The 27,609-nt window shown below is 40.7% G+C and overlaps 1 protein-coding gene across 1 annotated transcript in view; it reads left to right on the top strand.

Moving 5' to 3' along the window:
* Positions 1-1,367: 1,367 nt before the first annotated feature.
* LOC132816077 (E3 ubiquitin-protein ligase HECW1-like) overlaps positions 1,368-27,609 on the top strand; it is a 356,118-nt gene continuing 329,876 nt past the window's right edge. The window contains exons 1-2 of the mRNA XM_060825506.1: positions 1,368-1,668; positions 18,565-18,672. Coding sequence (XP_060681489.1) covers positions 1,404-1,668; positions 18,565-18,672 — 373 coding nt within the window. The 5' untranslated portion in view covers positions 1,368-1,403. The remainder of the gene's footprint in view (positions 1,669-18,564; positions 18,673-27,609) is intronic.

The following is a 27,609-nucleotide window of genomic DNA, read 5'->3' as shown; positions in this document are numbered from 1 at the left end:
TCAATATTTAAAGATATTAGAAGTCACTAGCTGTTTGAAATTTACCAAGGTTATTGTTTTTATGATACAATTTAATTTCTATGTAAATTTTAATCAAAGCTGAAAGATTTATTTCATTTCAGGACTGCTGGCTGAGATCCACTACAATCTTATTTTTGAGCCATATTGTAGTTTTTGCTCTGTCTGAATCTATGATGCCTCCATTACAATAAACTAAATCTGGCAGAAAGGACTAAGAGACATATTCATGGTCAGCCCTTTAGTTCAAATCAACTCAGCTGCCTAGCTGCCTCTTGAGAGAGACTCACTGGCAGTCAATTAACATGCCTTGAGGCATCAGAAATGATTTCTCTCCTTAAAACTCTGACAAAAGCTGTGAAATGTCAGTGTGAATTTTTGGCTATTAATGTGCACTTCATGTTCAGTATTTTGAAGCAGGACAGCTGCTAAATTACCTGATGTCCCCTATCAGCGTCAATTTTAATTGTGGCTTATATAGGAGGGAAGCTGTAGATTGTGTGAGCCAACATGTCCTTTGACAGTCTTTTAAGAAGATTGTGCAATGAGAAGTAATTAAAAATTCTGAAAAATCATAGGTCCTCCAGCTTAATAACAAAAAATTCCTTTGTAAAATCTTCAGAAAGATGAAATAAAAATAACTAATTAAGACACAATTGATTACTAACCTTTGAAGTCAAGAAATCTTTCATTACACTTGAGGTTTTCCTTTAGGATGGATAATACGTATCTCTTGTACCAGTTTCTGAGTTATGTATGATAGCTGTTAAAGTTATTTAAAGTAGACAACATTGTTCAAGAGGATAGATTGGAGGTACTACAGTAGAAGGCAAGTCAGAATGTATGATAACATGCACTTCTCTAACAACAGTGTGGTGGATATTGAAAGTTGTTAGTGAATACATTTTAAAATACTTTCTGAGACAAGCTATCTTCTCTATTAAGCATGTAAAAAGTGTGAAATTAGTACATTTTCTTATAAACACAGTTTTGAATGATTTTTCTATTCTTTGTCTTTCTGTACTTTAGGTGAAGATCTTCAGTATAAAATCTTTTTAGTGAGGAGAAAATGCTTACAGCAGCATGCTGCTTAATTCCATTGTACCTCATGAGTGCTGAGCTTCCATTTTATAATGAATATTCATTAATACTTAACATGACAGTTGGGGATATTATACAAATGCTGATCATCATGACTGAAGTACATTTGCAGAATGTATTTGATAAACATATTGGTCCTCATTCTATCATTATTCATTTATTCATAACAGTAGTTATCATTAATTAATCTGACAACTGGAACTAGAATTTTGACCTGCTAATAAAAAAATCCAATTGTATTATTTCAGAATTTGTACCAGAATAGGTTTCTGGGTCTGGCAGCCATGGCATCACCTTCCAGAAACTCTCAGAATCGCCGTCGATGTAAAGATCCCCTCAGGTACAGCTATAACCCGGAGCAATTCCGCAACATGGCTGTCACCATCCCAAGAGCAAACAGTGACACAAACCTGGTGAATTCAGGGAGTCGTTCCACCTTGATGGTCAGCAGCTCACGATATACCATTGGCCAGTCCCAGGACCTCATCATCTGTTGGGACATCAAAGAGGAGGTAGATGCTGGGGACTGGATTGGAATGTATCTTGTAGGTAAGGTGTTTTCCAATCATTGATTGCTTACCTGGAGACTTGATCTATTAATTATGTGCAGTGGTTGTAGTTATTGATCCTTAAATTATTTCAAATATTAATCCAGCACAAAATATCCAAATGCCTTGTATGAACATAACTTAGATCAAACCAGATGACAAACTGGCTGAAAATAATAAACAAGGCCTTGTTTTGATCACATCACTGATTGTTTTCTGGCTTTCCATTTGACATATGTTTACAAAAACATTGAATAATACACAATATGATATGATTCAAAGATTGATAAATAAGATCTTTTCCCTGGTCTGTGGAAGTCCAGAACTAGAGGGCATAGGATTAGGGTGAGAGGGGAAAGATATAAAAGAGACCTAAGGGGCAACTTTTTCACACAGAGGGTGGTTGTGTGTGGAATGGGTTGCCAGAGGAAGTAGTGGAGGCTGGTACAATTGCAACATTTAAAAGGCATCTGGATGGGTATATGAATAGGAAGGGTTTGGAGGGATATGGGCCAGCTGCTAGCAGGTGGGACTAGATTGGGCTCGGATATTTGGTCGGCATGGATGAATTGGACCGATAGGTCTGTGTCTGTGCTGTACATCTCTATGTCTCTATAACTTGCCTTATAATGGATTCTAGCAATTTCATAAAGACAGGCGTTAGGTTAACTGCCAATAGTTTCTGCTTTCTATCTCCCACATTTCATGAAAAAAAGCATTACATTTACTTTTCAAATCTGCTGGGATCTAGGGAATTTTGGAAAATGATTAATATCTAAGGAATTTAAGTTTATTTTTATTCAGTTATGGGATGCTGGTCAACATTTATTACTCATCTCTAGTTGACCTTAAGAAGGTGGTAGTGAGTCATCTTCTTGAACGGCTGCAGTACATGTGCTGTAATTAGACTTACCATGCCATTAGGGAAGGAATTTCAGGACTTTGACCCAATGACAGTGAAGGAATAGCAATATATTTCCAAGTGAAGATGGTGAATGGCTTAGAGAGGAACTTGCAGGTGGTAGCATTCTCATGTTTTAGCTGCCCTCACCCTTCTTGGTGGAAGTGGCTGTGGGTTTGGAAAGTACTGTCTAAGGATCTTGGGCAAGTTATTGCATTGCATCTCATCATTGAGGTTCTTTACCCTGAGTGAATTCTATATCTTTACCACTTTCCGTACTTCCACCAAGTGGTGTTCAATACGGAGGAGCACTGATTAATCAACAAGGATTGGGGTCAGTAGGTTGTATTGGCAGGAGGTTTCCATGCCCACATCTGACCTGATTCCATGAGGCATCAAGGGCTCTAGAATCAAAGTACAGGGCGTCTAGAACAACTACCTCCTTACTGATATATACCAGAATGTCACCACCTCTGCAGGGTCTGTCTTGCTGGTGGGGCAGGACATATCCAGGGATGGTGATGGTGGTGCCTTGCATGCTTTCTGTAAAGAACAGTTCTGGGTTTGGTTTTAAACACTAGCTTCTCTCTTGGTGCTCTGTATTCTAGGAGAAAGTGAGGACTGCAGATGCTGGAGATCAGAGTCGGAAAGTGTGGTGATGGAAGAGCACAGCAGGTCAGGCAGCATCTGAGGAGCAGGAGAATTGACATTTTGGGCATAAGTCCTTCATCTGTAGTTTACTCTATTGCTTCCTGACCTTGAAGTGCTGAATATTTCACTCCTTTGGTTTCCATATAAAATATTTCTGATTGCCATGGCCAAAGGGAAGTTGTTCGCAGCTGAAAGCTGACCCATAATATAGAACCAAGAATGGCAAATGTGATTTGAGTTCTGTTTTTCACTAAACCGTTTCTTATCCTTGGAGATAAAGCTATTTAGGACTGTATTTACTGCAGCTGGCTGGATGGGTTTGTTGGTAGGGGAATGAAGGTGTTGGGAGAACTGGATGGGAGACCTTCCATTAGATTTCCTGACTTTGGGAAAATTGGCCCCAGTTAAATTGAGAATTGGAAAGGCCAGATAGGAATCTTGCTCAGCAGTTGCTGGAAAGGTGTTACGTTCATTAATGAGTCACTTAAGATCAATTATCTTTGAATGCACTTGACTTTTTTGATGGGTCAGGGATTAAATGGGAGGGGAATCGTTCTCCTGGGCCACCCATAATCTCAAGTCAGAACTTCTTTGTTGTGGGGGTGGGGGGCGGCAGGGCTCCTGCATTGACAATAATGCTTGCACAATTGCAAGTCCCAGCATTGGGAGAGAGAACTCTGAAAGCCATCCACAGAAATATACAGTACAGAAGAGGCCCTTTGGCCCATTGAGTCTGTACCACCATCCTGTTTCACCTTTTGTCTGATAACACTGCTCTCCCCTCTGGTGACCTCCACTATCCCCCATTCCCTCTCCTGGACCTGGCATGCAATATCGGTCCTCAGGCTCAGCCTCTGTGTATTGTTAACACCAGCCATTCCACCTAGTGATTCTGCTGGCAGTGGAGAGATGCTAGAATCTGACTGACTGGCAGCTCTCAGAGGTGGGTTTTCCACCCCACTGAGGGTTTGCTTGTATTAGAGACCTGACAGTGGCCAGTTAATAGCATTGAGCCAACCCCCTGGAGAAGCAATCTCCTGCTAGTTGCTGGAACAAAATGCAGTCTCATATTTTATTTAGAACACTTTCTTATCTGAGTGTTCAGAAGTAATGTATTGCAGAAAAATGAAGGCGGCTGACTGAAATATTGCTGTGAATAGCAGAGACATTTTCAAACAGTGTATCCAAAAGGGTTGTTGTAATATTATTTGTACATTTGCATTGCAGAATTATGCAAAAAATTATGTTTAAATCTCTAAGAATTTGTTTTACATTAAACTTATTTGTGTCAGAATGATATATAGTAACCTTCAAAAAAGACATTAAAATTATTATGTTATGCTTTCATTTATTATTCTGTATTTACTGTATAATGTCATTATTAAACACAGAAAACATTGACACCAAGTAAAAATTAATTTGTTATGTACATTGTGAGGATAAATGTAAAACATTTACTCTATTAATTGAATTACAGCAGATCTTTCGCATGACTGTATTAAGAAAGCATTGCATTTGTTCATTCAAATATTTGCAGCAGCAAAACAGTAACTCAACTGTTCCAGATTTCAGACTCTGGACCCTCCCCACTTTTCCCCACCCTCTCCTTCCCCATTCTGTCAAACTGTACATCTCCAGACTCAACTCAAACCAGCAAACCCTTGGAACTTAACCCCTTCCACCCCAGACCCAACCCAGCTCAGTGATTTGCTCCTGCTGCCATGTTCCAAATACAAGAAATTATTTTTGGAAGTGGTGATTTTGAAAATGCCTTGTAGCTTTGGTCTGTTTTTGAAAATACATTTGGCTTCTGTTGTGTGAACACTCCAAACTTTGTACTTTTGTTTAGTTTTGATCAAAAAAATCAAAACAGTATCATCAAATAATGGAATGACAAGGAGCAACCACTTAAAACAAATTTAATTATCTTCTGTGTGCCCTAAAGAACTCTTGAATGCAGTGCTCAGCAATTCACATTTCAGGTTTGATGACAGAGAGGCCTGACAATGTGAATGATTGGAGAGTTGCAGCTTGATGACATTCACAATTATATAAATATGTGTGTTCATGTGCGTGTGTGTATGTGAGAGGACTAAAGAACTGCCATTTTCATGAATATCCTGTCAGTGTTCTCCACATAAATTCTTAGGTCTGCACCTATCTGTAGAAACTTGTCACACTGTAAGTAGCCTAGATCTTTCAGACAAGCAGGTTGTTGCTGTAAACCCTCTGAATTGTCCCTGAAATGTCCAGTGCAATGCTTTCAGGGACCTCATTTGGAGGAGATTAAACTTGAGTGAAGTACTAACTGGTAGTGGTAAGCTGTTAATGATTGGTGTCCATGAAGCTTATTTTAAAAATTCTTAGCTGTGTTAGGGCTTCCATGTGGTCACAGCACTAGCGACAACCTCATTCATAAGACTGGGCAGTTGCTAGGCCGAATCCCTCTCCTGTCTTCATGAAAATGACTAAGGATGGATACCAAAGCGAAAGCCCTAGCTGGTTAGTTGGTGGCCATTTTTTAAAGTCCCACCTCCATTTGTTCATCCCCAAAGAGCATAATGAATATCAGAATGTTCATACATGGTTTGTTGGTTTTCATGTCAGGTGGAAGTGGGTACTGCAGATGCTGGAGATTAGAGTTAAGATTAAAGTGGTGCTGGAAAGGCACAGCAGGTCAGGCAGCATCTGAAGAGCAGGAAAATTGACATTTCAGGCAAAAACCCTTCATCAGGAACCTTCTAGATGAAGGCCTTTTGCCCAAAACGTTGATTTCCCTGCTCCTCGGATGCTGCCTTACCTATTGTACTTTTCCAGCACCACTCTAATCTTGACCTATTTTCATGCCATTTCTAGTTTCTTCCTAGTAGTTTTTCTAGCTGGGGGACCGCTTCTGAGTCCACGTCTACCTCTAGTGCTGTGATTTACTCCTCCATTGTCAATAAAGAACAGTCCCAACATGAGACAAGAATCTACATTTATATAAATAACAATGTCAAAATGTGGCAGATAAATAGGGGGCCAGATATCCTTACGAAATCTAAACTATCACAAAATGTTTTTAATTCAATGTATAACTAACCATTGTAAGTAGCTAATGTTCATATTTATATTGCTGTAATTTGAAAATTATAGCATCAATATTATTCATGTGAAAGACATAAAGTAATTCAGCTCAAATGTTCACAGTGATAGTAAAGCTTGTACGAAAATTCATCACTCTTAGCAGGTAGGTCTGAGATATTTTTATGGTCAAGCATTTTGGCATGATCAAATGAAAATAAATGGACATTCTGCCGAGAAATGGCAGCAATGTTTTACTGATAGAATACTACAGGCTGGTCTCTTCAAGGAGATGTGCACTCAGTACTGCAGTGCTTAATGGGCACTGCCAAACCAATTGAGAAAAGACTAGACAATTAAGAACTTGATTCACTTACATCTTAAATGTATTTATTGAGTATAAAATCCTGCACGCTGAATACTCACTTTTGCCTAAAGTACCATGATGCAGACAAGGACTGGGTAAATTTCAACATTGATAATGGTGTAGTGTTGACAGCAATAGTAGATGATGGGCATTTGATCTGTTACTACCCACTTTGTGGCACCCAGAGCTGAATGTTGAATTTACTCTAAAAGGTTTCTTCTTTCTTATGCTTTATTTTTCCTCCCTTTAAAAACAGAGCCACTTTCATGGATATAAGTATTCCTCCACTATATTTCCCACCAGCTCATTTTACTCAAGTCTGCAGAAGATACTATTAAAAAATGTGAAGTTTATAAGTTTGTTCTAAACGGCCTCTTTAATCTCAAGTAAAATGAGTGATGATGAGATTCATGTAATCTTGCATGCATTCTGTCAGGCAACTGGCCAGCTGACTTATTACCATTGGGAACTGAGAGGTTATGAAGTGTTGCAATGAGCAAGGTGCAAAATGTGCTGTCCTGAAACAAAAGCAAGAGCAGCTGGTGCTGCCTGTGGGCAGACTTTTCTCCGAGATTTCAGACAGAAAGGTGAAAAGCCAAAGCTAGTGTGTTCTTTAGAGCGTCTCTTTTCTGGGGACACCAGGCAGAATGCAAGGGAGAAGGCAATCTCTGATCAAATAGATGTGTCCTACGGCAATCTGCAGAATCCAGAAGATTCATCTCGGTAGGCCTTGGAGCTGGCGGGTGTTACAGGGGAGGGGGGAACGATTTGTGAAAACAGGCCTTTTTATTAATGTTGGTGCTGCTGACTCGGCCCACATGTTTTGCACAAACATAATTGTCCCTTGAAATTGACTGGCTTGCTAGGCTAGTTGCGAGGGCAGTAAAGAGTCACCCAGTCTGAAATCACATATAAACCAGACTGAGTAAGGACGCCAAATTTATTTTCTTAAAGGACATTAGTGAAGCAGATAGGTTTTTATGACAATTACAAATGGTTATGCGGTTACTATTGAACTAGCTTTTAATTTCATATTTTTATTAAATTCAAATTTCACCAACTGCTATTGAGGTACTTGAACATCTATGTCCTCACTTCTTTACCCTGGGTTTCTGAATCATTAGTCCAGGGATTGTACTGCTACACCACCATTTCTTCATAATCTATTTAGTTCAGGACTTCTCTGAAAACTGAGAGAAGCAACTTTTGGTGGTCAGATTAGATTAGACTTACAGTGTGGAAACAGGCCCTTCGGCCCAACAAGTCCACACCGACCCGCCGAAGCGCAACCCACCTATACCCCTACATTTACCCCTTACCTAACACTATGGGCAATTTAGCATGGCCAATTCACCTGACCCGCACATCTTTTGGACTGTGGGAGGAAACCGGAGCACCCGGAGGAAACCCACGCAGACATGGGGAGAACATGCAAACTCCACACAGTCAGTCGCCTGAGGCGGGAATTGAACCCAGGTCTCTGGCGCTGTGAGGCAGCAGTGCTAACCACTGTGCCACCGTGCCGCCCTGGTCACTTGATGTTGTGTCTCTGAGCAATGTGGAGAAGCATAGCCATTGGAAACTGAGATTGATGTTGAGTCTTTTTGAGAACAGCTATTCAGTAGAAAGAGAGATATACAAAATAGTTGCAGTGTGGCATTTGTCGTTGTGTTAAAAAGTTGGAAGGGGAATTGTTTCTGTTGTTTAGGGTATCAGTTACTTACCAGGCAGCATTTACTCAGGAAAATAAAAGCAAAGTACTGTGAATGTTGGAAATCCAGAACAAAAGCAGAAAGAGCTGGAAGAACTCAGCAGATCTGGCAGAATCTATGGAAAGAGAATTGGAGTTAACCTTTTGAGTCAAGTAAGACATTTTCACGTCTGAATGTTGATGTTGAAAGTTTCCCCAGAATGTGAGACTTCAGAAAGCCCTTAGAAAGGATCAGAAAACAACACTGCACATTAGCAGCATGATCTTCTTGCCAGCCTCCTCAAACTTACAGTCAGAAGAATTTCCAATCTGTTACAATCCACATTGTGGCATGCAAAACTGAATGTTCTTTTGAATGTTGAACTTGGTTCTTTTTCGGTTTTTAATTTTCCACTCCTAAAAACAGAGCCACTTCCATGGACATAAATATTTGTCCAGTGCGTTTCCCACCAGCACAGTCTACTTAAGTCTGCAGAAGATATTATTATAAATATGAAGTTTATAAGTTTGTTCTAAACAATCTCTTTATTTTCAGGTAAAATGAGTGACAATGGGATAGTCAGGAAACCAATTACTTCCTGTATGGTGCTGGATGGCTTGGTGGTCTTAATATCCTCCCTGATTTTTGCACTGCAGGCCTGTCCTTGTCCTAGGGCCTGGCCAACAGCACATGCTTCAATCCTTGTTCCAACTGAACTGGACCCAGGGCCTATCCCCTTTCCCTACTGTCATCAAAGAATTCATGGCACTTTGCTGTAATTCAGTAAGTAATGACAGAACATGAGGAACACTGGTATTAGTCTAACAAACCTGTGCTTCTCTTCATGGCTATTATATCCTTACCGAGTTACAGGACCAAAACTGAATGCAATATTCTGGATGGGGTCCAGTCAAGATCTAAGCAACTGAAACATAACCTCATCCACTCTAATTCAGACACTTTGATAAAAGTCAGCATTTCAACTGACCTTTTGAGTGTTGTTTTTCCTGTGGATAAATAAATAGTGTCTGTAACAATAAGTCAGAGGTTAGGAATACTATGGCAAATAACTGACCTCCTGACTCTCCAGAGCCTGTCCACCATCAACAAAGCACAAGTTAGGAGTGTGATGGAATACTCCCCACTTGCCTGGATGAGTCTAGCTCCAATAACACTTAAGGAGCTTGACACCATCCAGGGCAAAGCAGCCTGCTTGATTGGTGCCACATCCTCCACCACTGATATTGAGTAGCAGCAATGTGTACTATCTACAAGATGCACCGCAGAACTTCACCAAATTTCCTTAAGCAGCACTTACTAAATTCATGACCACTTCCATCTAGGAGGACAAGGCAACACATATATGGGAACACCATCACCACCTGCAAGTTTCCCTCCCAGCCACTCACCTTCCAGACTGGGAAATATATCGCCGTTCTTTCACTGACACTGAGCCAAAATCTAGGTATTATCTCTCTAATAGCATCGTGGATCAAACCACAGCAAATGGATTGCAATAGTTTAGCTCACCACTACCTTCTCAAGGGTAACTGGGGATGGGCAATAACATAGAACATTGATCAGTACAGCATAAGAACAGGCCCTTTGACGCACCATGTCTGTGCTGACCATGATGCAATTGTAATTTAATCCCATTTGCCTGCACGTGGCCTGTATCCCTCTATTCCTTGCCTGTTCATGTGTCTGTCTAAATGTCTCTTAGACTTCGCTAATGTATCTGTTTCTACCACCTCTCAGGCAATGAGTTCCACCCTCAATGTTTAAAAAAAAACTTTCCTCACATATCTGCTTTTAAACTTTTCCCCTCTCATGCTAAAACTATGCCCATTGGTATTTGGCATTTCCATGCTGAGAAAAAGAGTGACTATCCATTCCTCTCATAACTTTAGCTACTTCAATCAGGTCACCCCTCAGCCTCTGACACTCTTGTGAAAACACACTCCAATGCAGGCAACATCCTGGTAAATCTCTTTTGCACCCTCTCCAAAGCCTCCACATCCTTCCTAAAGTGTGGTGACCATATCTGCATGCAGCATTTCAAATATGGCCTAACTAAAATCTTATAGAGCTACAACAGGACTTGCCAACATTTATACTCAATAAACGCTGTTCAGTCACTGCCTCCCATGTCTTCATTATTGTATTAAAAAATGTGATTTATGTACTTGGACACCCAAATTACTTTGCTCCTCGGCAGTTCCTAGTTCCTTATAATTCAGACAGTATTTAGATTTATTTTTAATTGCCTTCAAAATGAATGAGCTCTCATTTGCCCACATTGAACTCCATGAGTCATTGTTGTGTCCATTCACATTTCTGCCTATGTCTTTCTGCATATTCCTGCTTGCATCGATATCATTTACTGTGCCTCCTAATTTGGTATTATTACAAATATACAACTTTTCATTCCATATCCAATCATGAATGAATACCTGATGAGAATCCAGAATAGATCCTTGGATTACACCCCTTCCCATTTCCTGCACTCTGATCATATCCTCTTTAAACCAACTCAACCTACCTATAATGTGCAAGACCAGCTTTCCCTCTAATTACTATTAAATTGAAGATGCTGCTCAGGCTATTGGTCTCACTACCGAAAACTGCAGTGGTACACAAATGTACTCCCCTATTTTTGGCAATCGGCTGCTGTAATCATTGAACAGCAGCAGTAGGAAAATCCATTGCAACATCCAGAAATGTCCTCCTCTGAGACTCAGAAAAGAATTGGAAGCAACATCGGAATGGATGTTTACAACCGAACAGCTGCAGTGCCTCCCCAAGAATACAAAGGCAATACATAAAGTACCTGCAGTGATTTATAACCAGAGTGTATTATGGGTTAGGTGTCCTATTTAGGGTTTGAGTGGGGATTGGGAGGGTGCTGTGGATCCTTTTGAATTTAAAGTATGGTAACAGTGTCTTAGCATCATATCTTAGCATCATCTATCTCATGTGATCACATGCTTCCCAGCTCATCATCACAAGGGAGGTGATGTCTGAGTTGAATAACTGATGCTGTATTTAAAGGCCAACTAGATACTACTCCTCTGGCTGTAATCCAGGAATTTTCCAGGAACATGTGGTGGGCTTCCCACTCCTACCAACAGCAAACAGATTCCCACCCCACCCAATCCCCTCCAGAAACCCAGAAATGCCTTCCAACGAGTCAAAACACACTCCCAGGTTTACCCACGCTGCCTTGCAGATATTGCTGGGTAGGGTCACTAGAAAGAAGTGCCAAGATTAGAGTGGTGCTGGAAAAGCACAGCAGGTCAGGCAGCTTCTGAGAAGCAGGAAAATTGACGGTTCGGGCAAAAGCCGTTCATCAGGAATGAGGGCTCATTCTGATCTCCAGCATCTGCAGTCCTCACGTTTGCCTCACTAGAGAGAAGGTCTATCCTGTTCCTGGAGTACAGCAACAGGAGGTTATCCCATCAGACCCATCCAACATGGGCCAGTATTACTGGCCTGCAAAAGGATATCAGGCTGTGCCATAAGAAAGCTGATGACCTCCTGTGCTCAGCAAGAGTAAGTGACACTATTTTTTCTCTGTCATCTCACACACAGGGGAATCAGTCAGTCTCAGTCCACAATGTTGTAAAGGTAATGGTTCTGTAAGGGTTAACGCTGCACACGTTTTTAAGCTCCATCCGATCTGATGTTGCCATAAGCCCTTGGTGAGGAAATTGGGAAAAAAAGCTCTGGATTGTGAAGGTGTGGTCCTTGTTTCCCCACTTGTACCTCATGGCCATCATCCTATAAACTATATGTTGTTAAAATGAGAGCACCTTGTTAACGCTCACTAAAGGCTATTCCTCTACCACTTTAAGCCAAATTGGTTCTGAAATCCTGTCAAGGCAAGAGGATTGGTGCCACCATCCTTCCCAACCATCATGTCTAATGGCAATTAGTGGTGGGCAGTTGGTGTTTAATCCCGAAAAGTGTAATGGTGAAAACTCCATCAGACCCAGGAGAGGAAGTTTACAGAGGACCGAGTGAGTTTACAGTTTTACCACTTCAAAATATTTTATAATCAACCCGTCCAGACATGTTTGGACTCACCTCTCGAGAAAGGTGGGCTGAATCCGGCCTCCTGACCACTTTATACTTTGAGAACTACTCATACAGCAGCTGCAAGCACTTGAACAAGCAAGCAGTCAGCATGAACTCTGAGAAAGACCAACAAAAGAGAATCAGTATTATTCCAGGGCATAGCCTTTACTTTGGAGTGTGTGAGGATCACTCTGGGAAGAAAGGCTTTTAAAGATTTGTCCCACTTGGTAATTTCCAATTCCATTGGGAAGATACAGATTATGGAAGTTTCAGAAGTAGTTACAGATCCCATTGATCTCAAGCAGATCGAGGTTTGGTTAGGAAGTGAATATCTCAGAGTTCTGTGAGTACAGTTAAAAATCCTTCTTGGGGAAGAGAAAATCTTCCAATTAAAGGTGCAGAAAATGTCTGAGAAGGCTATAGGTAAAAAAGGCAGTCCTTAAACTCACAACAAATATAGCCACTGTAGTGAGTTGACACTGTAAAGCAGTAAGAAAGCAGGGAAATCAAGAGCCACGGAAGTACATTATACTGAGGTGATAATGCTGGGAATGTCTCAAAGCAGAATTCAAATGATAAAAGGGAAAATTCCAAGGTTAAAGCAAACAGAATATAACAGTTGATTTTTCAGATCAATATTGTGAGCTTAAGAGCTTGTGTTTATTGCAGTGACTTACAGGCTCTGCAGGTAGCCCATGAAGTCAGAAAGATCCCTTTTTCTTCACCTCTGCTAGTATATCATGGTCTCTGTTTCCCTGATGACCTGTCACTCTCCTCTACCTATCTCTCCATTTTGGTTCAGCCAATCTTATGCTGCTATCCACTTTACTCAGAACCTCTGACTGCTGATACCATTGCTGACTCTCCCCATGTCAAGGCCAAAGTGATGATGACTTGTCCTGAACACACCCCCATCTCTGCAGCACCCAAAATCATCTGCTCACCCATCGATATTAATTGTTTCCTATGACTGTGAACAAGCTCTCAGATAGAACATACAACCAGTCCCAATCCTAGGTGACCTACCTTCAGCTCAGATAATGCCATGAATAGAACTTAAATGTCTGTGGATGATATCTAACCTATTCCCTAATTGACCATGGCCCACCCCCAGACAGAGTTTGTAGGACTGTGGTTAGAGTTCTTCCCCTAGATTGAATCTGCAGTATGATAACTTCCAGGACTGATAATAACCCAATCCTCTGACGGTAACAGCTAGTTTCTGGATTGTTGGATCACTTGTTTCACTGACTGTGGCTAAACTCTCACACTAGAAATGGCCTGGCCCTCGGGCTGACTGGATTCAACCCTCATCCCACGCATTATGCCACCCTTTTTCTTTCACACAACGCTGTGCTCTTCAATGTACATGCACAATTTTTGCCATATAAGTTGTGGGTACATATGCCATCTTTGATATTAGCATAGTACCAAGCCTTATAGTGGCATGAATACCCTCCCCTTCCCAATATTGATGCTTCAGTCTTTTTGCAGCTTGAGTCTCTTGCCTTGACTTTTGCACTAAAGTGTCCCTCTCAACCATAAGTTGACTTGCTTGCCTTCTGTATTACAGTGAGACAAAAGCTATAGCCTGACTGTGCACCAAAGCTAGTGCCAACTGTGAAGGAGAGGCTGGTGCATGCCAAACTCCACCCTGACCTTGTTTCCAAAGAGGTGCCTTCACAGTTGTAGAGGTTACAGCAAAAGTGAAAGTGAGGATGGTTTGAAAAGTTTTTGGGAGCAGCAGTCAAAGTTTTGTACTTACTTGACCAGGAGACTGAAGAGCAAAGACAATGGGTACATTCTTGTTTTATACAATGGACTTTCTATAGCATCAAGCATCTTGATTGGGCAGAAATTTAACTGGGAAGGGTAAGTCCATTCCAGCGGTATTTATAATTCATGAGATGCCAATGCATGTATATAGGCTTCTTAGGACTCTTGTTGCACAGTGGTTGTGTTCCTACCTCTGACCCAGGTGGTCTGGGTTCAACTTGCACTTGCTGCAGAGGTGTGCAACAACATCTCTGAGCAAGTTGATTAAAATCACTTCTGTAAATAAGGGCAAGAAACCCATCTTATCATCTAGGAGGGATAATTTAATTGCAAACGTTTCCCTCAATGGCCAGAATCTGATTGATTTTTGGTCTCATTCTCAATTAAGTAATTACACTATCCATTAATCTTGTCACCTTAGTGACTGAAAAATCATTCCCTTGGGGATGGTTTATCCAGAGTGGGCGAAGGGAGGATCAGAGGCCAGTGAATGAGTGATCCTTGCGTACATTGTACTTCTTATTGAATTTGAGGATTGATATAGCTGGGAAAAAGGATTTTAAAAAGGTAGTTTATCATTAAGAGCAGAAGCAAGGGTTATCATTGTATTTCATTCAAACCTGGAACAGTGAGAAATGGGAAAACATAAGAACTAGGAGCAGGATTAGGCATGTCAGCCCCTTGGGCCTGCTTCACCATTTAATTCGACCATAGATGATCTCATCTTTATCTCAACTCCACAAACCTGCTCATAACCCTTCCACCCGTTACTAAGTGAAGATCTGAATATCTTCTCCTTTAACTTATTCAGTGTCCTACCATCCACTGCACTAGGATAGTGAATTCCACAGATTCCCAGCCCTTTAATAGAAGTAATTCCTCCATATCTCTGATTTACATTTGCTACCCCTTATGCTAAACTATGACCTTTCATTCTAGATTGTCCCACAAGGGGAAACATCAACTCTATGTCTGCTTTGTTAATCCTCTTTAGTATCTTAGATCTCCTCTCATCCTTCTACACTCTAGCAAATATAAACCTAACTGTGCAATCTCTCCTCATAAGACAAACCATTTCTCTGTGGAATTAATATAAATGAACTTTCTCGGAACTATCTTCAATACAATTACACTCTTCCTCAAGTAAGTGGAGAAAAGCAGTATGCAGTATTCCAGGTGCTGTCATACCAGTGCTTTGTACAGTTGCAACTACACTTTCCTGCTTTTATACTCCATTCCTTTAGAAATAAATGCCATAATTTTATTTCCCTCCTTATTACCTGCATACTAGCTTTCTGCTATTCGTGCATGAGGACAGCTAGATCCTTCTGCACTAAAGCATGTTAAAAGTTCTTTCTGTTTAGCTAATAAGTTGCTTTTTTATTCTTTTAGCCAAAATGGATAATGTCACGCTTATGCAATGTTGATATAAGAAAGTGGAACACAATATTTAATTCTATTAGTAAGCCAAATCTGGTGATAAATAGCAAAACTGGTTGTCCACCATATATACTTAGGTCTGTGTCCCTTTGAATATGAATTCTAAAGCCCCATTTACTTTTATTGTATCCTCATGAGATTGCTTGTGGCCTTTCAAATGATTTCTGAACCCTTAGATTCTTTTGAAAACAACAAATGCTGGAGATCACAGTGGGTCAGGCAGCATCCATGGAGAGAGAGCAAGCTAACATTTCGAGTCTAGATGGCTGCCTCCATGGATGCTGCCTGACTTGCTGTGATCTCCAGCATTTGTTGTTATCAGTACAGATTCTGGCATTGGCCATAATTTCCTCTTAGATTCTTCTCCTGCCTTTCCAACTGAAGTGGGTAATGCTACATGCCTGGAGTATACCCGTCCAATTGTATCTCACAGTATTGAGGGATAAATTGAAGGGTATCTTGAAGATTCAAACTATTGATATCTACATTATTGATAAAAATAACAAAGAGCTACAGACTTAACACTTATACATGCTGAACTCTACCAGTAAGTGAATTTCACATAAGACTGCTATCATTATTAGCTGATCTCTGGCCATGCAAATGCAAGCATTTCACTGTTCAGCAACGAGAACCGATAGAACTTTGCTGTCTGCCCTTTATGTACTTTATCATTGGCTTTTATGAAATCAAAGTGCACAATACCACTTGGCTATTAGGATTGATTCATCAAAAGATTTGATACAGTTAGTGAGAACTCAGATTTCAAAAGTGACATTGGCGGTCCTTCAAAACCTATGTCATGTCTGGGTAATCTACAGCATACCTCTCATATATCAGCAACAGGCAAATCACTGGAAAAACGCTGGCTGCAAATAACCTTTTTAAGAAAAAAGCTAAAGACATTTTCTAATTGTTGAGTATAATTTTATCCACTTATCTCTAATAACGTGGCTTCCACATGACTAAAATGAATCTTAGGTATGACTTTTTTTATGGTTTTAGTTTTGGTGTGTTCCTGACACCATCTTTCCAGGAACTGGATTCCTATTTGACTATTAAACTTACAACCTGACTCCACCTTCACAAAAGGATATCCCACCATCTCAAGAAAGCCCATTTGATACTGCTTCAAGTTAATATCACCCAGTCCGTAAGACTGAGTAACTTTTGCTGGGATGGGCATCATTGTAGTTGGCGCCTCACATTTGAAAGAATCAGATTCAGCCTTATTGGAAACAAACACATTTTAAAAATGTTTAAAAAAGTAAATCCACAAGCTATCCTTAGTAAGGTTAATGCTGTATAATATTTTCATGTATCCATTCATGGGATCTGGGCTTTACTGTTTGTGGCAGCATTTAATGCCCATTCTTAATTGCCCTGGAGAAGAAGGTCATGAACGCCCTTCTCGAACTGCTGCAGTCCACATGGTTTAGGTGTTCTTAGGGGAGGACTTCCAGGATTTTGATCTAGTGACAGTGAAGGAAAGACGATACATACCCAATTGAAGATGATGTGTAACTTGAGAACAACTTGAAGGTGTTCCCGTGTATCTGCTGCCTTTGTCCTTCAAGATGGTAGTGGTTTGGAAGATGCTGGCGAAGGAGCCTTGCTGAGTTTCTGTGGTGCATCTTACAGTTGGAAAGCACTGCTGCTACTGAATGTCAGTGGTTTCATCACGATGAGAAAGCATTCCTGAGATTATGTTCAGTGAGTTATTGGAGCAGTGAACAACATTTCCTCAAATCGCAAACACAATAACCCAAAAGTTCCCAATCAGGCAGAGAGCGTATTGGTCCCAAGTGTATGACTTCATAAGAAAAATGTAGGCCTCATGTGCACTTATGTAAATAGGCCATGCATTACAAAAATAAAGAAGACAATGTTGGTGGTGAATGCGTTAAATGTTCTTTGGAATCCCTGGATTAAGGAAAAACACCACTGAGCTTTCTAAGTAGTGTGAGGATGGAGGTTGGATGAAGCTTCCTGATGCCCACATCCCATGAATGAATGAAAATATATTAGGATGAAGTTTTGAGGATAAATGGAGCAGTTTATCACTGGTCACTGATGGTGCAAAGACATGAAGATTGACTTCAAAAGCAGTAATTGTTAGAGAAGCTCTGCAGGTCTGGCAGCATCTGTGGGAAAAAAGCAGAGTTAATGTTTTGAATTCAGTGACTCTTCATCCTGAAGGTTGACAGCCATTCATAGAATTGGACAATGAAGAAAATCACTGACATAGCAGTATGAGGGGAAACAAGGTTTATAACGTGTAACCTAGGGACCCTTGTGATGCAGTGGTAGTGTCCCTACTTCTAGGCTAGGAAGCATTAGGTCAAGTTGTAACATCTTTGAACAGGTTGATTAGAAATGTCTATAATATGTGAAATATTTCAAAGTATTGAAAAGCAATTATAAATTATTGCCAGCTTACAAAGAGACAAGTGTTGAAAGTTGTTTGGTTATTGCTTATCATGGTAAGACCTTTCTGGCGATCAGCAAAGTATTTTTTTCAGTTAATGCGCAATAAGGATGCTGCAGCTTTTAACTAGCACACATTGAGGAAATGGGCTGAGCTCCTGCCCTGCCGGTCTTTGTCAAACCTGACTTTAAAACAAGACAATTCCCCAACACCAGTTCTATCAAGTTAATGTGTATTGGCAGTAAAGTCTCTAAGACTGATTTCTAGATTTGTGGTTCAATCTACGGCAGCGAGCTGTTCAGATTTCATTTTCATAGCTTCCTGTATTTAGTCAATCCCTCAGCTAGGTTTTGCAGTCATTTTATTCTTATTTTTATACCCTATGTGAAGTTTCCATGATTCCCAGATTTTCCTTAATCCAGCTGTGTAGGGCCTACATTGTGATTGTAATATTCAATCTTATATTACCGTTTTGCAAATTATATGTTTCCTTTTCATCACAGATGAAGTTCTGTCTGAAAACTTTCTGGACTACAAGAATCGTGGGGTTAATGGTTCACACCGAGGACAGATCATTTGGAAAATTGAGCCAAGTTCCTACTTTGTGGAGTGTAAGTACAATGATGAGCTATTCTGATGATTTTAAATGAGATATGGTCTTTACTTCTGACTTTTTTGCAGAGCTTTCGATGCATTGATGCCAGATTTGTAAAGACAATAGCATCCGATTGCTCATGTCTGACACACTCTTTCAAAAATAAAGAGTAACTATCTTCTGTTGAAAATATAAATAATAAATTGGCTTTATCAGGAAGAAAACAAAATTTGTTGCATAATATATTGCTATTTGAGTTCCCCTGATCTGTCAATATTTGAAAATGGACTGATGAAGGCTTTTGCCTGAAACATCGATTGTCTTGCACCTTGGATGCTGCCTGACCTGCTGTGCTTTTCCAGCACCATTCTAATCTTGACTCATATTTCAAAATATGCCTGATAGGTGAGATGTTGACTATGCACCATTCATCTGTTTGATGTAGCATTGGTTATACTGAATTCTGTATAATGATACTTCAAATGATGCAACAATGTGATTAGCACTGAACTGCCCCCTCAAGTGGTCTAGCAAGCTACATGGTTCAAGGGCAATCACAGCTAGATAACGAATGCTTGCCTTGCTAGTGACAACAAAATCCTATAAAGTAATAAAGAAAAATATACAGAAGTGAAATGCACCGAAAAAGAATATTTGCAGCAGCCTCTGCAGACATCTGTAATGGAGCTTTTGTACCAGCAATAGCCACGTGATTCAGCGGTGAAGCCTGGTATTCCCTGATACCGCAACTCATTCCTTTTAAGTACTTTGCTAATTCGGTGTTTCTTATGACCCTCTCGGACTGCATCACCCCTTCAGCAGAAAGGGGCAGGTTTTCACCACATGCAGCAGAACTGAATGCAGTGAGGTGCAGAGCATTTTTCTGGAGCAATAAGTGCTGTGTCAGATTTGCTAAATTACCAGCGGCATTTGGCAGGTCACAAATCAAAGAACAGAGTAGAAAGTTCTGAACACAGTTTTTATGCTAACACGCAATCCCAGCTCTGCAGCAGTTTGGGCTAATTATGTCATTTTTCTGCACTCCCATCTTTTTAATATGGATGCGTTTGCTGAATATGCTTCTGTAAACACTGGGGGATCTCAAAAATTACTCGATGAATTGTCAGAGATTAATTATTATGAGTAGTCGATAATTCCATTATCATTGTATCATACAACCAGCAGGGTGGAAACAAGATGGATTGTAGTCTTTTTGATTTAGCTGTTCCTATGGTTTCTATTGCTGATCGGTTTTATTCAAATGACATAGTCACATCAGAGTAAAACCACTCAAAGGGAACATTTAGAAGTTGAGTATGTAGTGTTCCCAAGTGCAGACTTTCCTATCACTGTCACATTTTTTTGCATAGGGTTGTAGTACTGACAGAACTATGGTTATACAGAATCACTTGAGGCGTCACTCTGCTGCACCCAGATTGCATTAGCGTTCAGGCAGTATTTGTTCAGAAATATCACTGTGCCAGTCAGTAAAAGTTTCCTAGAAAACAGACATGATGTATTGATTGTGCAATGTTCCACAATCTTTTTGAATTAGGGATGAATTCTCTAGTCCCATGCATGGCAATGGGTAACACAATTCTGACATTGAACCTGGTTCATCAGGCTTTCTATCAATCCAGGCCAAGTGACATTCTACTCTTGAAGATTCTCTGAAAGTGTATTCACCAGGTTTTTTTTGGCTGGGCTCATCTAGTGTTGACCCTCTGTTGCAGCCTCTCTGGTAGTACACACCTCCAGAGTTGAAGGATGCACCCTGGCAACATCTCCGTCGTGATGTCCTGGGGCACCTCTGAACAACCCTCTGCATCTATCCTCATTGGTGATGCAGTCTCCTCTTATGATGCTCAGAATCTTACGCAGACTGCACTGATAAAAGACATCCCATGTACATGTTACTTTTGCTGTTCTCTTCCACAAGACTGATGTTTTTCAAAAAGAATATAAAATGGATGAATGCTCCGAGGAGATTAGGACTATCCTGTGTTTCCATAGCTTCCACGTCCATTGTAAAAGTTGTCAGTAAAAGTGGAACATCTTGATCTGGCCACCCCAGCATCTGCTTGGTGTTCCTTGCCTGATCCCACACCATCAGCAAAAATGAATCATATAGCTAGATTACAGTGAAAGGACACGATGCATAATCTTTGTGGAATGATTTTAAATATTACCTCCCCAAGCATGACAGGCTGTAGTCCTTTGTGACATGCTTAATAAGCCTGACAAGAAACATTCACTGAAATAAGGGATTTGATATTTTACGTGTGGGGGAGGACAGAGTGTGGAATGGAACGGTACTGCCCCATCAATAAAACCCTGAGATGAGCCTGCCTCTAGTTGGCTAGTTAACAGCTCAGTAACAAGAGCAATCTCAATGAGTGGCTGCTCAGTCAGAGGCCAGTGGTTCTCCAGTACCAACAGCATGACCTGCTGTGCCAGAGTTGGACAATGTCATCTCTGTGCCGAGTCTCTAAGGTCCTGGTAAGTGGGAGCAATGCGGGTGATCAAGTGTTGGAATAGAGAAACAAGGGGGAAGACAGCTGGGGTAGGGTGAAGACCTTGGGAAAGTCCTAAGGAGGCAATTCCATCCACTTCCCCACTCAAGTTATCAGTCTGCACAATGAAACCAGTAGCTGGGAGATGATAGTGGATTGTCAATTTCCATAAGATCTTAAGACATAAGAACAGAAGTAGGCCATTCAACCCATCAAATCTGCTCCACTATTCATTGAGACCATGGCCGATAGAGAAGCTTTAACTCCACATCCCCATAACCCTTGATTCCTTTATGAAAAATCTTTCTATCCCAAGCCTTGAGTATACTTAATATCCCAACCTCTACAGCTCTCCCTGTACTTAGGATCAGCCTGATAAAGCTTCTCTGGACTGCCTCCAAAGCCAGTATATCTTACCTTGGATAATGGGACCAAATTGTTCACTGTATTCTAGCTATGATTCAACTCAAGCCTCATGTATTTTTAGCAACATCTCTGTGTTTTTATTCTCCACTCCCTTTGAAACAAAGATCAACATCCATTTGCTTTCCCTATTTCCTGTTGGACTTGTATGCTAGCTTTTTGTTATTTATATACTAAGATTGCTAAATCCCTCTGTGCCATAGCTTTTTGTAGTCCTTTTCCACTTAAATAATATTCAGCACTTTTATATTTGCTGCCTTATGTGCATAACCTCATATTTTTCCATCTGCCAATATTTTGCCCACTCGCTTAACCTGTTTATAGCCTTCTGCAGACTCTTTGTGCCATCCTCACAACTTGCCTTCCCACCCATTTTGTGTCATTCGCAAATGTGATGATAGTGCATTCACTTCTCTCATCCTCATCAATATATTGTAAATAATTGTGGCCCCAGCACTGATCCCTATGCCACACCACGATTACTTACAATATATATGAATGGTTTGAGTAATTGATGCAAATGTACTATCATCAAATTCACCTTTATACAGTATAGCCTGCCTGTTCACAGTTCAAAGAATTTCCAATAAATTTGCCAGGCATGATTTCCCCTTCATGAAGCCCTGCTGACTCTGCTTGATTATATTATATATTTCTGCATGTTTTACTGTTCAGCCCTTTGTAATAGACTTTAACATTTTCTCAATAATAGATGTTCAACTAACTGGCTTATAGTTAGCTTTTTTATTTCCTTCTCATTTAAATTTGGAGTTAAATTGGTAGTTTTCCAATCCTTTGTGACTTTTTGAAAATCTAAATTTTCTTGGGCGATTACTGCCAGTGCATCCATTAACCCCTGATACCAAAAGCACTCTTATAACCAGAATTAAAGGAACTGGGTGGCTGCAGTGAAACAGCCTGAACCTTTCCAATTCAGTGGTATCAATGCTTTTACAGAAGGGTGGTCTTCAGTCCCAAATTTGCGCATCCTGTAATGTTACATACCCTGTAGTTAACCTCCAACTCTTCTGTATTAAAGAAACTGTTTTCCGCCAATGTTTCCACTGTGTCATTATGAATAATTAATTCACTTTTACCATATCTCTTAGTGTCAATTTACAGCCCTGTAAGAGGGAAGATCATGGATCTGGACTATACACTCTGGTTCTCACCCCACAAATTCTGCACGGCCTGCTGATTATTTTCAGGATTTCCAACATCCACAGTATTTTCCATTTGTTCTTAAAAGTCAAAAGCTTTAATCTGTTTTCAATTGCATGATGGACCCCCATGGGTATCTGCAGGCCTGATTTTGATGAAAATGTAACAGGCTTTCATATCAGGGTAACAAATGTGCTTTCTAAAAATACTGTGTTGTTGAAAAGATAGAATAATTGTCACAAATGTACAATCTCTTTTTCCTTCTAATTGATGTGATTTATTTTCATTTGGAACCTGAGGCTATACATAGTTTTTATCTACCCCTTGTTTGAGAATATCTATGACTTACCGATCTTGTGGCATATTTCACAAGAATCTCACCCAAAGACTGACGGCTGATGGTGTTTGTAAACAGGATGAACTAATGGGAGATGACATAAAGCATATCTTCCTTGGGCCCTCAAGGGACAATGGACCTTTTTTTTAAGACAGATGAGTTAATTCTATGCAGCATAGTTTTAAATCAAGAGTCTTGTCACTGGGACCTTGTTTTTCAAACATGCAATTACTAGTTATGCAGGGGTCTGACTGATGTAAAACCCTTGAATCTAAAAAAATGTAAACTATAATATTCAACCCTTCATTTGCAGCCAAAAAATGCTCTTCCATTAAAAATTCATTAACTTCCTCCTTGTATGTTTTGTCATTCTCAGGGTTAGAAATCACCGACAGGTACCTTCTGCATTATTCCAGAATTAATGACAGATGAATTTTTGAGACAGATTCAGTTGGCCTATTTCTCTGTAATAATTGATAACCAAGTGCATTATCTGTTTTAAAGCAAACCTGGATCTCACGTTTGAACAATAAGTTGTGTTTATGTTGTGATTCTCACACAGAAAAATGTCTTCTAAGACTTTACAATGTGAAAAGGGAGAACTTCACACACAAAAAAAAATGAAGGGTAAGGAGGAACAATCAAAGATATACACACACAAACCTTTCCAACAATTGACAATGGCTATATAGTTGCCCTGAGGCTAGCTTTCTATTGAATTTAATTTCACCATATGCTATCATGGGATTGAAACTTAAGCCCCTAAAACATTAATTTAGGATTAGTTCAGTGACATTATGACCAATTTTGAACCCTCCATTAATGTTACTTATGAACAGGATAAGTTCAATGTCAGAGCTCAGGAAAAGAGAGAGATTACTGATCAATGTGTGACACCGCTGGTACACCTTGCTTGGCCAGCCAGAAGATGGTCTCATCAGCGATAGTTTGGGCTTATGGAGATCTTGCCTTGACAGCACATCCCCTGAGGGAAAAGAAACTTACTCTCAAGAAGGCTAAAAATCACACAACACCAGTTTATAGTCCAACAGGTTTAATTGGAAGCACACTAGCTTTCAGAGCGACGCTCCTTCATCAGGTGATTGACAATCACCTGACATAGGAGCGTCGCTCCGAAAGCTGGTGTGCTTCCAATTAAACCTGTTGGACTATAAACTGGTGTTGTGTGATTTTTAACTTTGTACACCCCAGTCCAACACCGGCATCTCAAGAAGGTGATTGACTTATGCGGAAGTTCTGCATCAGCTGGAGCATCTAATGGAAAAAACAGACAAAGTTTTGCATTATTTTGAGAGCAATTCCAGCCTGAACGCAAGCAACATGTTTGAAAAAAAAATTTTCAGTGGAAAAATCACAATAGGAGGATGTGGTTTGAACATTGTGGAGGCCACCCTTAAATAAAAAGAGAGCATGTCCAGTGCGGAGAACGCAGTGTTGTAACTGCAAGAAGCTGAATCACATCAGAATTCAGCATGCAAGAGTTTAGCCAGGAAGAAGGAATGCAAACCAACAAAGATAATGGCTGGAAAGATGTCAGCCCATGGTTCTGACAAATCACTCTACATCGTATGATAGGTTGGCATCACCTGGTCTAAAGGTAATAAATGGTTTGTGCCTGTTAGAGTGATGACTGCAGAAAGAAAGCATAAAGTGAATGTGACAATGGTGCTTTGTGCAAGTCATGACTTTTCGCACAAACCATACAAGTATCTCAAAACAGTAATCCAAAAATGAGGTAAGACAAGACTAAAGCTTGAGAATGGAACTCTCCTAGACGATTGCACAGATTTTTTTTTACAGGTCATGGATATCATCCTGGTGAATATCATTTCAAAGTAGATGAGATGTGAGACCAACTCAGGATCTGTCAAAATGAGTTCCAATTGCATTTAACCACAGCCTAAAAGACAAGGTGGAGGAATGAGCAGTCCCAATGACCCAGAAGGTCCAAAATAATGGCAAGCAAGAAGAATAGGAAATCGTTCTTTGAGGAGCTCGCAGCGAATGATTAAAAAAAGTGAAAGCAAATGGGGCAGCCATCACAAAACAAAAGACCTTATGATATAAGAATAGGTTTAGGCCATTCGGTCCACCACATCTACTAGTGAGAAAACCTTCTTCACGTCAACACTATCCAGTATTCTCTAAGTTTCAATGAGATCACTCCTCATCCTTCTAAACTTAACTGAGTACAGACTCAAAGTCCTCAACCACTCAGAGTCCTCATATGACAAAAACTTTGTCCCTGTGATCATTCTTATAAACCTCCTCTGATCCCCTCCAATGCCAGCACTTTAATCTTAGATACGGGACCAAAGCTGTTTACAATATTTCAAATGCAGTCTGGCCAGAGCCTTATATAGCCTAGCAGTACATCTCTGCTGTTATATTATAGCCCTGTTGAATTAAATGGTTACATTGCATTTGCCTTCCTAACTGTCAACTGAACTTGCAAATTAACCTGAAGAGAATCCTGAACTAGGACTCCTAAGTCCATTTGTGCTTCAGCTTTCTGAAGCCTTTTCCTATTTACCTCACATTTTCCTATTGTATTCCATCTGTCACTTCCTTCCCTACTATTCTAGCCTGTTTAAGTCCTTCTGCAGCCTCCTCACTTCCTCAAAACTATCAGTCCATCCAATCTATCTTTGTGTCATTATCAAATTTCATACCAATTTCCTTAGTTCTTTTGTCTAGATTGTTAATTCATAATGTGAACAGTTGTGGTCCCAACACCTGTAGAACTCCACTAGTCACTGGCTGCCATCTTGAAAAAGACCCTTTTATGTCACTCCCCGCCTTCACCAGCCAGCTGATTCTCTATCCATGCCCGTACCTTGCCCCTAACACCATGGGCTCTTATCTTGTTTAATAGCTTCCTGTATGGAACCTTCTCAAAGGCTTTCAGGAAATCCAAATCAATCATGTCCACTAGCTCTCCTTTATAAACTTACTTGTTACCCCCTCAGAGAATTCTAACAGATTTGTCAGGTATGTCCTCCCCTTGACAAAGTCATGCTGACTCAGGCCTACTTTACCATGCACTTCAAAGCACTCCGCAATCTCATCCTTAATAATGGATTCTAATATCTTACTAATGACCAAGGTCAGACTAAGTGGCCTAAAGTTTCCTGTCCTCTGCCTCCCAAGGAGCCAACTCGATATCATTTCTTGCTATTGATTTAATTCAATTTCTTACTGACAGGGTAACCACGCCCACTCTGCCTATCTGCCTAGCCTTCCATTAGGATCTGTATCTTTGGGGATTTAGTTCCCAGCCCTGATCCCCTGGTATCTGCCAATTTCCATTTGCATTACAGACTCATTCACTTTGTATCATATGCTGTGTGCATTTAAGTACAGCATGCTCAGTCCTGTGTTGACTGTCCCCATTCTCATAGTTGTCCCTTGTCTGCTGTGTCTGAAGTTGGATTCCTGACCTTTTCCATACTCTCTGTCCTATTACTTGTTCTGGAATCTTTAATAACCTCCACTGAGCCCTCCCATACTTTAACCATATCCATAATATTCCATGCAACTGAACACACAATCCCTGCCATTCCAAAAACCCACCTCCCACAATTTAATTTAAAGCCCACACGTTGCCCTAGTTATGCAATTCACATGGACCTTGGTCCCAGCATGATTCAGGTGGAGCCTGTCCCATTGGAACAGCTCCCTCCTTCCCCAGTACTGGTGCCTATGTCCCATCAATTTGAAACTGTTTTTCCACATCGACCTTTGTGCCATGTAAACACCTCCCTAGTCTTGTTAACCGTGTGTCAATTTGCACATGGCTCTGGTAGTAATTCAGTAATTATTTTGGGTTCTCCTTCCTAATTTAATTCCTAACTGCTCACATTCCCTCAGCCCAAATTCTTTCCTCTTTCTGGATTAGTGGTGCTGGAAGAGCATAGCAGTCCAGGCAGCATCCGAGGAGCAGTAAAGTCGATGTTTCGGGCAAAGGCCCTTAATCAGGAATAAAGGCAGAGAGCCTGAAACGTAGACAGATAAGCTTGAGGAGGGTAGAGGTGGGGAGAAGGTAGCATAGAGTGCAATAGGTGAGTTGGGGAGGGGATGAAGGTGATAGGTCAGGGGCGGGGAGGGTGGAGTGGATAGGTGGAAAAGAAGGTAGGCAGGTAGGACAAGTCATGGGGACTGTGCTGAGCTGTAAGTTTGGAACTAGGGTGAGATGGGGGAAGGGGAAATGTGGAAACTGTTGAAGTCCACATTGATGCCCTGGGGTTGAAGTGTTCCGAGGTGGAAGATGAGGCGTTCTTCCTCCAGGCGTCTGGTGGTGAGGGAGCGGCGGTGAAGGAGACCCAGGACCTCCATGTCCTTGGCAGAGTGAGAGGGGGAGTTGAAATGTTGGGCCACAGGGCGGTGTGGTTGATTGGTGTGGGTGTCCTGGAGATGTTCCCTAAAGCTCTCTGCTAGGAGATGCCCAGTCTCCCCAATGTAGAGGAGACCGCATCGGGAGCAATGGATACAATAAATG

Source organism: Hemiscyllium ocellatum, chromosome 5, assembly GCF_020745735.1.
Source record: "Hemiscyllium ocellatum isolate sHemOce1 chromosome 5, sHemOce1.pat.X.cur, whole genome shotgun sequence".
Taxonomy (NCBI): domain Eukaryota; kingdom Metazoa; phylum Chordata; class Chondrichthyes; order Orectolobiformes; family Hemiscylliidae; genus Hemiscyllium; species Hemiscyllium ocellatum.
This window is presented reverse-complemented; position numbering and strand designations above follow the sequence as displayed.